This window comes from Hemibagrus wyckioides, linkage group LG13 (assembly GCF_019097595.1).
Source record: "Hemibagrus wyckioides isolate EC202008001 linkage group LG13, SWU_Hwy_1.0, whole genome shotgun sequence".
NCBI lineage: Eukaryota > Metazoa > Chordata > Actinopteri > Siluriformes > Bagridae > Hemibagrus > Hemibagrus wyckioides.
In genome coordinates this window covers 15,191,617-15,206,474 of record NC_080722.1, presented here as the reverse complement: position 1 = coordinate 15,206,474, position 14,858 = coordinate 15,191,617, and the positions used below count along the sequence as shown (strand labels likewise).

The window sequence follows — 14,858 nt, the reverse complement described above, 5'->3', positions numbered from 1 at the left end:
GCATTATTTAGCTACTTAACTTGGATATGTTAGCATTATATAGCTACTTGGATAACTTTGCTAGCTGCCTAAGCCTCTCATATAAAAGTAAATGTTGAAGAGAAGTGAGACTGTAACTGTGATTTGCTTGAAAACAGTGATTTCAACAGCTGTATGAATCAGAGGCTAGCAGCTGTGGCAGTCACCAGTGGTGCAGAAGAAGCCTTTATTATCATCACATACATATTACAGCACAGTGAAATTCTTTCTTCGCATATCCCAAGTTGCACAGGGTCAGCTACCTGTACATTTAAAAAGTCTCTTTTTTTTCTTTCGGTATATTGTATTTATTAAAAGTGTAGGTAATAGAGTTATTAGGAGGTACAGACAAGATCTTTATTTTCTTTGAAAAATCATAGGCACTTTTTAATTTGTATGTCTTTTTTATGTTTTAAAATATTTTACCGGACACTGTGTCTGACAGGATCACGTTTTTAACCAGTCAATACTGGTATATACCGGCTAACAGAAACCCTGGCCGAAACTGGAGGTTTTTCCTTTTCTTTTTTTTAAACTCTACCACTATGCCCCTGGAAAGTACTGCAGCATGTTCCTATTACTCATGGTTTGCCCTGTGAGCTTCATATCTAACTGCATGTAAATCTTCTTACTTTACTGCATCTTGCAGGATCCCAGTCTTGATGCATGCATCTAGTGTTAATCAGATGTCCTGTGAACTTTTCTGACAAAAAACATTGCAGCATTTATTAAAATCTGTATTTGTATCAATTTAGAACACATTTTTAATCCAGAAAATTTGTATTTGATTACATCTGGTTAACTAGTATGTGGCCATGCTGTCTAAACACAATACATGTTAATGAGGTAGAGAGAAAGGGCTTGTCAGGCTCAGTTCTGTTGCTTCCACTTTTCACTTTCCCACAGCAACATTCAGATGAACTCCCCCTGTCTGTGCCGGTATGGTGCACCCTGCCAGTATAGTTGTCCATGTCTCACATTAACAGGCTGACAGAAGGGAGTGAGGGCTCTGACAGGCTGACTCTAAGCACCGGAGATCTCTCAGCTAGACAGAGACTCATCTCAGCATTATCTTCTGGCACATACTCACCATTTATTGCAGACTTGAGTCTATCAATCCATGTTGATGCGGTTATATGACTCTGCTTCTCAGGAACACTATAGTGAGACTTTGTGGATCTAACCAGTTTCAGTAAATCAGGTTTCCACTCTGTCAAACTTTTTTTTTCATGGCACAATGTAATGATTGAACATTGTATTATCAATATATAATGCTCTCTTGAGATTCTCTCTCTCACACACACACACACACAGAGTGTATAGCCGGACATATTTTGCATGTCATGGCAACTGCAGTATGTCCTCTGTGCTTACTGGACATCACTCAGTCAGAAAGGACACATAACCAACACCCCCCCTTGATTAATGTCAGCATATGGCTACCTGGATCTCTCAGAGGCTTTATCTCATGTGCTCTTGGCAATGCTTGATTGCTGTAGTTCTTTCAGCTCCTAGAATTTATAGTTTTCATTTTGTTTTCATTAATAAAAGTGGAAAATAAATAGTGGTGCATGTGGAATATTCTCTGTTGGCTAGATGAGCTACTGTCTGATTTATTTGTATGCTATTTTCATGTCCTTGCCAAAGATTTGTCAAGACTTTAAAGGCATATTCATTCACTTTGAGTTTGAGTGAATGTTTGTGTCATTCACTTCAGCAGCAGCTCATGACTGTACATTTTGCTGAGGCGGGACGACATTAATAACATACAAAATTAAGCTGAGAGACTGTTATATGGTACAATCGAGTGAATTTTTTTTTGTGTCACCCTGTAATAGGGCGTTGAGGTTTAACAACGTAGATTGATCCAGCATACAGTCTAGCAGCTCATTCTGAGTGGACTTAGACATACCTGTGTTGAGCTGTGTTCAGTATAACAGGTGTGTTTCACATCACTATTGTCACTGTCTGCAAGATATACACAGTTAAGATAATATTAATAACTTGGGTTGCCAGGTTTCAGTAAAATTTCCATTCGAAATGCCTCTTGCAAAACCCACACAAAATACCTGAAACGTAACTAAATATCTGTGACACGGTTTTCTTTATTTCCTCAGCCTTTGAGTGGGGAAAGAAAGGAACTGTGGTGCACCTGCATTTCTGATGTACAAATTATCCACTCTGTAATCCCCCTTTCTCTGTTCCAGTCTTTGAAATGCATATATCTTACACTTCGCCCTTGTTTGCGGAAATTTGTTAGATTTAAATGTGACTGTGTTTCTGTGGAGTATTATTTAATGATCCCTGGTCATTTATGCTGGCAAACGATGATCATCTTACGCTCCACATAAGCAGTCATAAAAGGATCACTTGAGCTCCTGGTCAGGTAATAGAGGCTTCAGGAATTCCATTTGGCCAGAGGAAGTGATGACACTGGACTGTGTCCACTTTCATCTGATAGCTCCTTCATCTCATATTTGTGTTGGGAAGCATCTGGAAATCAATATCAGAGCTTTTCACAGGTACTTACAGATGGTTAGGAACTCCCCCCACATCAATCAGGCTGATGTTCTCATGGTGTGTGTGTGTGTGTGTGTGTGAGCATTCACAGGCATCGCTAAGGATGGGAAGCCATTTGTATCGCTTGTATTGGCCTGGTTGTTTTCACGCATAGTTAAATGACAAATATGTTTTTTTTAAATAGTTAGTTGACAAAAAACATAATATTATATACAGGAAATAAAATTAGTGAGGTTTGTTGAGGGCTAAAACAACAAATATCTGATACCTCATTCTTTGTTTTCAGTTAACCAATAAACACATTTGCCATTGAATGTGCAAATGTTGTAAAGATTTGAATAGTGTTAGATTTGTGCTAGTGTGCATGTTTAAGTTTAAGAGCCGATTTCTCTTTCCGGCTCTAACAGAGGTGCTGTGGAGAGAGCATGCACTTCTGTAGACATGACACACATTAATATCACTCACTAAGGGAAAGTCTCTTGTATTGTGAATATGTAGTTCTGTTGCATATTGACTTCAGCTGACAAGGTTTGCAATCATTTTGGTCATTTTCACTAACATTAAAATATTGGCACACTTGACTTCATTTCAGTTGCTCATCACATACATCAGATCAGCAAACTTGCTCTTTCATGAGCTGGTGAAGTCCTTTTACATAAAAATGACAACATCCCACAGTGACTAAGCTAGAATAAGCTAGAAGCTTTCTTTATATCCTGTCAGGCTCAAGAAATTCAATTTGAAGATTTGAATCTTTTTATTATTATTATTATTATTATTATTATTATTATTATTATTATTATTATTATTATTTACATAACTCGATTAGTCCACTTTACCTGCTCATCTCCAAATGAAATTCTGGATCACTATGATATTCAGTCAGAATTGAAGCCACACTAAAAATACTCTCTGCTCTCTCTGATTTATTCATGTTTCCAGGCGCATGCTATGTGCTGAAAAATGCCTCTTCAGGAGAATGAGACAAGGACTAAGGTATCATGAAAGGCCATCAAATATTTTCTCAAGAAAAATACCCGTAAAAGGTCCTACTCATTTATTTATTTTCTGCCCTGTGGTCAAGTTGTGTTTGACCGAAGCACACAGAGCAGAGCTGGTTTCTTTTCTTGTCACACACCTTATTGCCTTGTATTAAGTTCCTTCATTTCCTTCTTTCAAAACAAGCATTTCCTTTACAAATGTCTCAAAATAGATCTCAAAATAGACTTTCATCAGACAGAGGTTAAGTAATACTGAGAGGACTAAATGGAAAAAATATGTGAAAGCATGATGCTGTTGTTGTATATGGGAGATTTCATACTTAGTAGTACATTCGCTGAGTCCAAATTAGCTTATGGTTTGGTTGCTATTAGGTGTGGTTTAGTTTTGCTTTAGTTTACACTGTACATAATAAACATAAACAAACCAAAAAGTAAAAAAAAAAACCTGTGCATTGTTCACATACATAAAATACTATAAAACTCATTTATTGATCAGATGGAAAAAGGTCAACAAAACTGTGTCAAGCAAGAAGATAAATAAACTATGAAATAACTTTATGAAAAAGTAGTTTAAAATAATTTTTGTATCACACCCACAATTTGTTTTCATTTTTGTTTGTTGGTCCAAATATCTAGAACACATGGTACTTCTGTAGTGCCACACTTTAGTGTAGCAGCTCAGATTCACAGAGAAATGCTGTCCGCATCCCAAAATACACAGCATGTTTAGTTTATTTCCTCAAATTGGGTTGATTCAGGATTGAATTGCTTTCATGCTGCAATCAAAACACACTGGGGTTTGACTGGAACCGCATAGAGACCACCTTGCTCAGACGCTTTCGGGCGGATGTTTTTGTCTGCATGTGAGTGAGATTGTTGCGTTCACACTTGCCTGAACAAATCACACCAGATTTTGATTCAAATGGGCTAAATTCTTTATATTTTCAAATAATTGTGTGAAATATCTCGCAGAGCTGAGACTGTCGCGGCATATCTTCAGGTTAGAAATCAAACTGATGTGAATTTTAGTCCAACATGCGATCATCTCTGCGCAACTCATCTACTTTTGATTACGATGAGTCTGATTCTATTAAAACACTGAGCGAGGTAGTTGTGGAAATGCCAGATAAAATGTCTAAAATACAACATATGCATGTATGATTTGTTAAAAAAATTAAACGGAGGGCTTAGTGTTTTAGGATATTTCTTTAGATTAAGCTGGACAGGGTTAAAAAAGTTTCACTCGTTTGCTTTTGGATTATGAACAAAACAGATCATCTGCATGCACACTATTGTACTATCATGATCGTGGACTAAGAAGTGCTGTAGAAAACCATCTGTGAAGCATTCGAGGAAGACTGAAGGATGATGAGTAAGATGAAAGGTGAGAATAAAGAGAGAGAGAGAGAGAGAGAGCATGTGTTTCATCTCCACCTCTGTTTGAATGTGGCTGAGGGAAAGGGAACCTCCTCTGAAACGCTCTTCATTAACCTGTCAGGTGGTAGAAGACACCCAGCCCTTATTGCACCGCAGGCAGGACTGCTGCTTTGAATTCAACCCAACTCTGCAATAAAGCGAGGAAGAATGAACTCAAAAGTTATTCTGTCTCTTTATGTCACCTGAAGTGTTGTGCAGTGACCACCACGACACAGTGTATGATTTCTAGCTCAATCCAACAGACATTTATATGTTTTTTTTTTTTTTTCATTCCTACTCAGTGATGGTTGTTCAAACAGGGCATGGCAGAACAGGGACTCTGCTGCTCCCACTTGGGGACCGAATCAAACTGATTTCTGAAGGTCAGACCTGTTTTGGATGCAGGTCTCTTTCCTCCTTCATACTTTTCCTATTATAGTGCCCTCCCTGCTGGCACTGTGTACACCGAGAGCAGCCATTGTTGACTGTGTGGCCATAGTTGTCAGGAAAGGGGTGTGATTTTGGCATCCTTAACTAGATCTATGCCTAATACAAAGATAAGAGCCAGGTGTTTATTGGCCCCCAGCCCACACCAGACACTAACTGGTTATGTTTACCTGTGTGTATGTGTATGTGTGCGTGTGTGTGTGTTTCATTATGTGCCTGTGCTTCATCATTCATGAGTTCAGTGTTTATTTACACACCTATGGTGTATATGTAGAACTTGCTGCATGTTAAGTCATGTTGATGATGTGAACAACCATATAGACACATGTTCACGTTGTTTAGCTCTGCTCTGCTCTGGCTGCCTCGTGTTCGCCTGACTTGGCTGCAAGGAGTTTTTCTGAAGTGTCCTCACGCAAGTTCTGTCCTCCCCCCTCACCCCCATGCCAAACATGTACTCTCCTTTATTCCTCTCTCGATCCCAACCACAGTACTCCAAATTCTCTCTCTGTTTTAGTTCAGTTTGTACTTTCCAGCCACTCTGGCAGATCTTTTGACATCAAAAACGTCATGCATTTTCCCCCTCTTTTGATATTTTTTATGTTTAGTCCTTCCCTATCCTTCCGTTTTTAGCCCTAGTCACCACTGTTATTATTTTTCTATTCCAGCTACCAGCTGGTTTCCATCAGACCCAATCAGTGCTCTCGAAAGCTGCTCTGCAGATTTCAGGAGCAACAAAAGCGGAACACATTTCCTCTGAGCTCTGCTTGCTTAATGGAGCTCATACTGTTTGCACATCACCATCATCCCTGACTCCACAGATAATCTTGGGTATTTAAAATACCTTCAATCTGAGGTCGGTGCAGCACACAGATAGCATTAGTGCATATCATCTTCCATCATTTAACAGATTTTATTATTTAGCTGCAGTCCATGTTCGTGCGTTTGTGTTTATTTTTTTTTTAATACATAGCTGTCACATAGCCAATTAATTTTGTCAGACATGTTGAATTGGCTGGAATTTGTAGCTGATAGCATGCACACGCATACACACACACACACACACACGGAGGCCGCGTACCCTGTTTGATGGCTACGAAGGCAGGGAATTTTTTCATGCATCTCCCTCCAAAGTTCACATGTGTGAAGCAGCTGTGTGTGTGTGTGTGTGTGTACGTGTGGGTGTGCTTACGTGTATATGTGCGTGTATGCTAGCATGTGTATATTGTTGAAGATCACATTACATTGACCCCACTGGATGTTCCTCTTTGACTAAAATTAAAATATCCAATTGAATTTATAGCACATGTGCAAGGCTAACTCTAGACTATTGCTGCCCCCAGTCAAGATTTTGCTTTGGAACACACACACGCGCATATATACACACACACACACACACTCCCCAGGCCACTTATCTCCATTTTTAGTGCAAAGTTACAATAATTATGCCATATAATATCTTCATGCGATGATAATAAGGTTTAACCCTATTAGTCATATTCTGTTTTTTGTTTTCTCATTGTTTTACCGTAAATCACCAAACTCAATGAAAACCATATAAAATGAATAATTAATTATACAGTAACATCAACAATATTACTAAAACACATAACTGTGGTACAGGGAATGAATACACATCTGTTTCATTGCATGAATCTGCTGAAAAAATGTGAGTTTAATATAATCACTCACTTTCAGTAACTGCTTATTCTGGTCAGGGTCGCGTTGGATACGGAGTCTATCCCACAAACACACACACTCACACGCTAGAGGCAATTTGTCTTAGCCAATAGCCAGACCACCTACTGGCATGTTTTTGGAAGATAGGAGGAAACCAGAGATCCCAGAGGAATCCCACACATTCATAGGGAGAACACCACTCAGACAGAAACACAAGATGGAATAAGGGACCCTGGAGCTGTGAAGTGGCGATGCTGCCAACTGAACCACTGTGCCATCACTTTAATGCATGTATTCATTTATTGTTTATTATAATGTTGCTAGCATTTATTCAGTACATGTTTTTACTCTGCACTCTATCAGCTCATTGCTGTTGATTTTTCAGGACATAGATTTAAATGGTTTCTGCAGAAAGAAAACAAGAAATATGCTTTGCATCATTACATACACTGTATAGCCAATGGTAGACACCTGACCATCAGACCTATACACAGACCTATTCACAATTTGCAGCACAGTATTGTATAGGGTCTATATGCTGTTTGCCTTCACTGGAACTAAGACGCCCAAAACTGTTGTGCACAAAGTGAGCTCTGTGAAGACTTTACATTTTCCAGCATATGGCAGACCCCCTGAATCAGAGTGACTTACATTTATCTCTTTTATACAACTAAGCAGTTGAGAGTTAAGGGCCTTGATCATGGGCCCAGCAGTGGCAGCTTGGTTGTCCTGGGATTTCAACTCACAGCCTTCCAATGAGTCTTCCAATATTTTAACTTGGCTTGCCAAGGCTGATGTGAACTTGAGTGACCTGCACAGCATGCAACTTCAACCCCAGTGAACATCCCTGGGATGAACTGGAACAGCAGTGTCAGGCCGCCTGGCTTATCATCAGTTCTCAGCCTCACTAATGCGCTTGTGGCTGAATGTAAACAAATCCCCACAGCCATGCTTGAATATCTAGTGGAAAGCATTCTCAGAAGAGTTAAGGCTATTCTAGCAGCAAAAGGGAGAACGAATGTCAATGGTTTTTGGAATGGGACGCTCAACAATCCATAGAGGTGTGATGGTCAGATGCCCGCATGCCTTTGACTGTATAGTGTAACTAGCAGTAATCTTAATGTAACCCCCCCGGGTCCTACTTGCAACTGCTCCAAGCAGGTGTCGAATCTGGGTCTCCGGCATGGGAGGCGGGCAGCCTAGCTTTATTCTGTCATACTGGTTTCATGACACATTCAGTTACATGTTCAGTAAACATTGTTACAAGCAGTATGCTCCATAAACAGATTAAAGCTTCATCAGTGTGGAGCACATAGAGTATGTAGACGCCCCAGGAAATATGGCACAATAGCCTATTCCATCTGGCACGAGCACAGCTCATGGGACATACTGTTCGTTTGTTGGGCACTCTCTTCAATCGTGATATCACAGGAACTCTGGAACTGCACTTGGACAGTTCAAGACCTAACTCCATGAAAGATCCTAGAAATTGTTTTGAAGAGGTGAAGATTCACAAGGATCCTCAAAGATCTGTGCCCGGTTGTCTGGATTCGGAATCAATAACCAGCTTCACTTCTCTTGATTTTGTTGGTCCTGTCTATATACCATCCAGTAGATAAGACAGACTCCTTACACAAACTCTGGCTGACCGAACAGATTGCATTATTAAACCACTGCAGATTACCCAAAATGCAGCATGTCTGAGTTTTGCAAACTCACTTGCAAACCCATTACACCCCTCATCACCTCAATCCACTTGCTCTCATCAATCAGTATAGCTGCTTAGCGCATACACACACACACACACACACACATTTAAAATATATATATATATCTACATAAATATATATATATATATATATATATATATATATATATATATATATGTGTGTGTGTGTGTGTGTGACAACACACACACACACACATTTAAAATATATATATATCTACATAAATATATATATATCTACATAAATATATATATATATATATGTGTGTGTGTGTGTGTGTATGCGAAGAACTAGCCATTTTTGGAGTCAGGATATTGCACCCCAGGATATGTCCATCCTCTTGGCTGCTCTTTTTTCTCTCCTGAGTATGTGTAACCTTATATGTGATAATATTGAATTAGATCCCTAGCAGAAACTGACACTGTTATTCCTGATGATTTTACTTTTTGAAAGTCATCCAATTGGTAATTCACAAATATACAACATTAGAATTTTGATGTCTTTTAAGGTCTGCCAAAGTCAAAGATAATTTGTTACAGACTTTTGTTTATGTTTTTTTGATTTCACAGGATGCTGGAATATTCGCTCAACCTGCAGAATGTCAGTTTCTCTGCTGTTCGTACTGTCAGAGTGCTCAGGCCTCTACGAGCGATCAACCGAGTGCCCAGTGAGTATTGGTACTACTAACTTCTTCTACTACCCTGTACCCAGTGTTTTATAGTGCTGTATGTTTGCACAATTTCAGCTCTGTGGTAACTGGATAGGATCTGAATAAATCTGAAGTTAGTGAATGTGCCCAGAGTTCTATAGTAGTAATCCCATGCCTCCCAAACAGCTAATCAGCTAACTAGCCAAACAGCATTTGTTTTTTCTTCCAGCAGCTATTTCTGTTCACTACTGTCCAGGATTCCTGCTTTCCAGAATTTCAGGGCTAGAGATTAATGGATAGAAAAAGTGTTTTTTTCCGTTTGTATACAAAATCCAAGAAGGTAGAAAGATTTTTTTCTATTAGATTTTTTTACTAACTACTACATGTTAAATTGTACAGTGTATTTAAATAGTAATGTGAAATACTGGAATATTCAATTAAATTCAATTAAATTCAATTCAATTTATTTTGTATAGCGCCTTTTACAATGAACATTGTCTCAAAGCAGCTTTACAAAAGAAGAAAACAGAGAAAGGGGAGGGGAAAATGAAAAATAATAATAAAAAAAAAAAAATAACTAATTAACTAGAAATAAGAATAAATTATTAAATTCTATAATTAGACTATTTTATCCTATTTTATCCCTAATGAGCAAGCCTGTGGCAACGGTGGCAAGGAAAAACTCCCTGGGATGGAAAGGAAGAAACCTTGAGAGGAACCAGGCTCAGAAGGGAACCCATCCTCATTTGGGTGACACTAAACAGAAAATAATGTAATTGTAGCTGATTAATATCCTTTCTACAACAGCAATCAATGACCCATGAGGAACTATTAGGTCATTGTAGTTTCTAAGGTCATTATAAACACTAGTTCTTTGCTGTCACGGGCTGACAGATGAAATGGCATATGTGTGATGGTGTGAAAGTCCCCAAGTGGCTCTGTCCATGGCTGTCTCCTGGTCCACACAGATCCATCCACAGTGTCAGTGGGCACCATCAAGCGGCGAGACTCCGACCAGGGGTAGGGCAGTGGTCGCACTGGAAACTGGCAAACACTGGGAGCTCAGGAGTGGAGTGTATAGCTCGACAGAGAAGGCAGAGAGAGAAAGAGAAAGATATTAAGTTTCTAATCATGTGATGCTTAAAGACAATGTAGAATTATGTGTAAAGTGCAGGCAGGGACTCCAGCAAGACTAGCTATGACAGCATAACTAAAAGGGAGAGCCAGAAGGTCACAGACATGAAGGCATGAATAGTATTTAGTCTGGTAGTTTTCAGTTTTCGATGCATAACAATTAGCACTGTTCCCACTCAGCTGCACTCACTGACTTCTGATGATGCTTCCATGCAGAAAAATACAAAATCTTTGCTGTCAAACACTGACAAACAAATGCGTGTAAAAAAATTTTTTTAATCAACTGGAGCAACTGATAGATGATTAGTGTTCAGTACATCCACAGGTACACTTAACTCTCATAGCATAGCATTGCATTTATTCTTATTTTTTGAAAGCCCATATAGGTACTTATGCCAAAACTGCCACGGCCACCCAAATTTAGTGCCAACCACAAATAATCCTGGCTAGCTACTCCAGCTGTTAAATCACCTGTTTAAATCACCTGTCTTTCCAGGCTAGCCAGCTAATAGTAACCATTCAGTGGCAGAGAAGCTGCAGCCTGCATGGCTCATATTTTTTGCTCCAATGGTAGGAGAGTCTGGGCAACAAAACTAGGTTTTGCTCAGCAAGAAATAAAAGTAAAGAGAGCATTGCTTATGAGACGTTTTATTATTAAAGTAGTCTTATGAAGATAAAATCTTAGGATGGTGGCCCGTGAATGTGTCTAAGAATAATAGCTAGGTGGATAGTAAGAAAAGTTGTATTTATGTAGCCTTATGACACACTGTTAGCCAGGTAATGTTTACATGCTAGCTGAAACACAGAGCAAAGGATAACATTGTACCATAGATTTTAAAAGAACACCAAAGGCAAGCAGGTACTTCTGGTCTCACTCTCAAAGTACAAAAATACATCAAATAACAATAAGTTTGAAATAAATTGCTTTACTTGAACATATTTAAAATGTACTTGCACAGCTAGTAGCCACACTTTCTTTCTGCCTAATATTAGTGAATGATGACATATTACATAGCAGTGATGACACATGCATCCAAAAAGTCATGCCAAATCCAACACAAGCAGCTGACTGTAAATAGTTGTAGGATTTTTAAGGGTGTCTCACAGCATCTCAGGAATGTCATGACTTTAAATAGTTTCATGTAGCTAATTCTTCCCTCGGTGGTAACATTCAGAATGAAAAAGCAGTAAAGCTCAGTTAAAATGCTGTGTCTGACCTTAGCTAGGATTTTGATTAAGGTCCTCGATCTGATTTGTCATCTGTCTGACTCATCGGATACTGAGCCAGCCAAGTGTTTTTCACCAGTGCTCCATCATCACGGAATAAATTTCTTATAAACTTTGTGCCTACCTCAATCCTGCTATCTGTCTAGCACAGTATGAGACATTACCACGTCCTACTCGAGCAAAGAGACAATCAGTGTCACTTTAAGCCCAGCGGTCCTGACGTAGCACACATAAGTGTGATGAGTGACGAGTTTAAAAGTGGGGGCACAGCATAGCCACTTCTCTCTGTACTACTGCATAATTAATGCTGATGTCAATCAAAGGTGCGGGGGCCAGCCAAGTGGGAGCAGGCACCCTTATTTGCTGTTCATGAATCACTTAAGGCTAATTAAAGGATTAATGGTGAAATTAATTTGGAAATAATTTGTACATCACCTGCTGAGGAATGTTATTTGAGAAGTGGGAGTTGTACGGTTTTTCCCATGAGTCCCATGTGTCATTTTTCTGCTTATTTAAGATCTCTAATCAAAATATGGGGCAACATAATATAAGGCAAACTCACACTATCCATCATTTGGCTATCCAACTCAAAGCAGAGGCAATGCTCAAATAACTATAAAGCTAAATGACCAGAGTATACTGCAGGACCTATAGGGATTCACACTGCTAAAAAAAAAGCCAAAACGCTCCTCGCTCCTCTGTTTACATTCCTAAGATGCTCCTAATGGCTTTTATGAATTATGAGTTTAGTCTCTCTGTGTCTTTACCTTCACCTTTATATCTTCCTGTCCTCTGTTCTGCTGTTGTTATCCATTTCGGTGGCTTGATTGATGAAGGTGTTAAACATCCTGCCAGTCACAAATCAAAATACCGCCGTGCACTGCAAGCGACGAGAGCCTAGCAAGCTCTTATTTTTGGCCATACCAGAGAAAGCTTTAACATATTTGCCCGGTCTGCAAATCCCTGTCAGGGGAGTTCTCTGGCTTAATCTGCATAACGTGTGGATTCTCCTGTCTGTAAACATTGGACTTCTCGACAGTAACACCCAGATTGGATTTAGCTGTGTGTGTATACTTGGAGGACAGTTGGAGGTTGATTGGAAAATTCTCCGGTCATCTGCTAGTGACCCATTATTATTTGGAGTAAAGAAAAGTGCCACAGTCAGCATGTGGCAGGAGTTATGGAATAGAAGGAAGCCTGACAGTAATTGGGACAGTGGACATGCAGATTGCTGCAAGAAATAAGAGCATTATATAGATAGAGAGAGAAAGAGAGAGAGAGCAGCTAAGCCATGAGGTGATCAGTCTTTAGGATAATGGAGATGAGGGTATAGCAGTAATAAATGGACCTCAGGGCACACAGCCAGTGGTATAGATATAATATCTTTGCGTGGTGGGTTTTGCACCACCAACGATGAATGAGAGATGTGTTGCAAAATTATAAAAGCCCAATTAACTAGGTGTTTCAGTTTAAGGTAATGATACCAAAGACAAACAGGCTGTACTCAGATTGAAGGCTGACACATGTATACAGTTATTATTATTTGTTTGCCCCTGCTTGTGATATTTTCCAATGAAATTAGTTGGTTTATTTCCCAAAATATTAACAAACTAGTAGCCTAATGAATAAACACTATAAATACATCACACAGCAACATACGTTTCTATTCAATAATTTATACAGTTAATCATGTTTCACGCCAGGCGAGCTTTATAGCTGACTGCTTGCTTGCGTGTAAGCAAAAACCCTCCTCACTTTTTTGTTGCTTCCCATGGGATACGAGTCCTCATGCTCTAGTCTCAGCCAGATGTCCTGAGAACCTTTCTGTCTGGCAAGATAAAAAAAACAAAAAAACAATAGTGTGCCCCTCATTTGTATCTGTTTAGTACACATTATCTGTTCTTTCTGAATAATGTATTCATTTTCAGTTGTCTATACTTCCAGAGTGTATACTGTGTGTGTGTGTGTGTGTAAGAGAGAGAGAGAGAGAGAGCATAGCTGTTGTAAAGACAAGAAACTAAAGCGAGATGTAATAAGAGAAAAGGCCCGTTAGAAGTCTTAAATTGGGCAATTTGATGTTTCATAAGAGATAACTGAACTGAGGAAAGTGTGATTTATAGAAGTCTGGTAATGTGAGTATATAAATCAATACATGATTACTGTTGGTATATAGTTTGTGTATCACAAGCACATCCATTTTCACCCATCTTAATGAGTGTTGTTTAGAGAGAAAGCACAGTAACGGCCATCAGATTTGTCCCTTTCCAAACTATATTGAATTCTTGTTAGAAAGATTGACCTCTTTTATAATGCTTGTTGGATCTTCTGTAGCACATGGACTCCTCGTGTGATTAAGCAATGCATGTGTAGGGAGAGTTTTAATGATTTCATATGAAATATTTGTTTAGGTATTGCTTTTTTAATCCATAGACCAGCAAAAGATATATTCTGTGTATTTTTTCTGTGTGATTAGAGTAGCCATGACCCTAAAAAATGCTTATAGTTCCCTTTCTGCCTGTGCTTTTGATATTAGGCTGTTTGGCATATGTGAATGACTAAAAAGTGCAGATTCTCCCATGGGTATCTTTCCACTGTTGCGCTGGGACCTCCACAACCCTGTCTCCCGGAATGGCTTTTTAAGGGAATGTATAAGCTAGAGAAGGATATTTAAAGGTTCTTTTTCGAGTATTTCTCAATATGTTTTTAGCGAGGGATTTTCAGAGAAAAACTTTAGCCAAATGAAAGCAGGAGTAACCTTTTCATGCCTATGGGCTTGTATTCAGAGTGCTCTTAATGTGATAGATAATCTCTTCTGTGAAAGTGAGATATGAGATAACATCTTTCAGTTAACAGTCCTGCCTCCAGCATTTTAGAAGATCAATAAATAGACAAGATTAATGATTAAAACCTTTCTGTAAACTTTTCTGGGATATGGTCAGGATTTCAGAAATCATGTATTAGAATGAAAATCAATACAACCACCCCAAAACCTGAAGCAGAACTATTTAGCTCTGTAGTCCCAAAAAAATGGGTGAAATTTTC

At 38.9% G+C, this 14,858-nt stretch overlaps 1 protein-coding gene across 14 annotated transcripts in view; it reads left to right on the top strand.

Moving 5' to 3' along the window:
• Positions 1-14,858, top strand: part of cacna1g (calcium channel, voltage-dependent, T type, alpha 1G subunit) — a 171,697-nt gene that overhangs the window by 80,044 nt on the left and 76,795 nt on the right. For all 14 annotated transcript variants that reach the window (XM_058406476.1, XM_058406481.1, XM_058406480.1 and 11 more), the window contains exon 5: positions 9,376-9,473. In XM_058406476.1, coding sequence (XP_058262459.1) covers positions 9,376-9,473 — 98 coding nt within the window. The remainder of the gene's footprint in view (positions 1-9,375; positions 9,474-14,858) is intronic.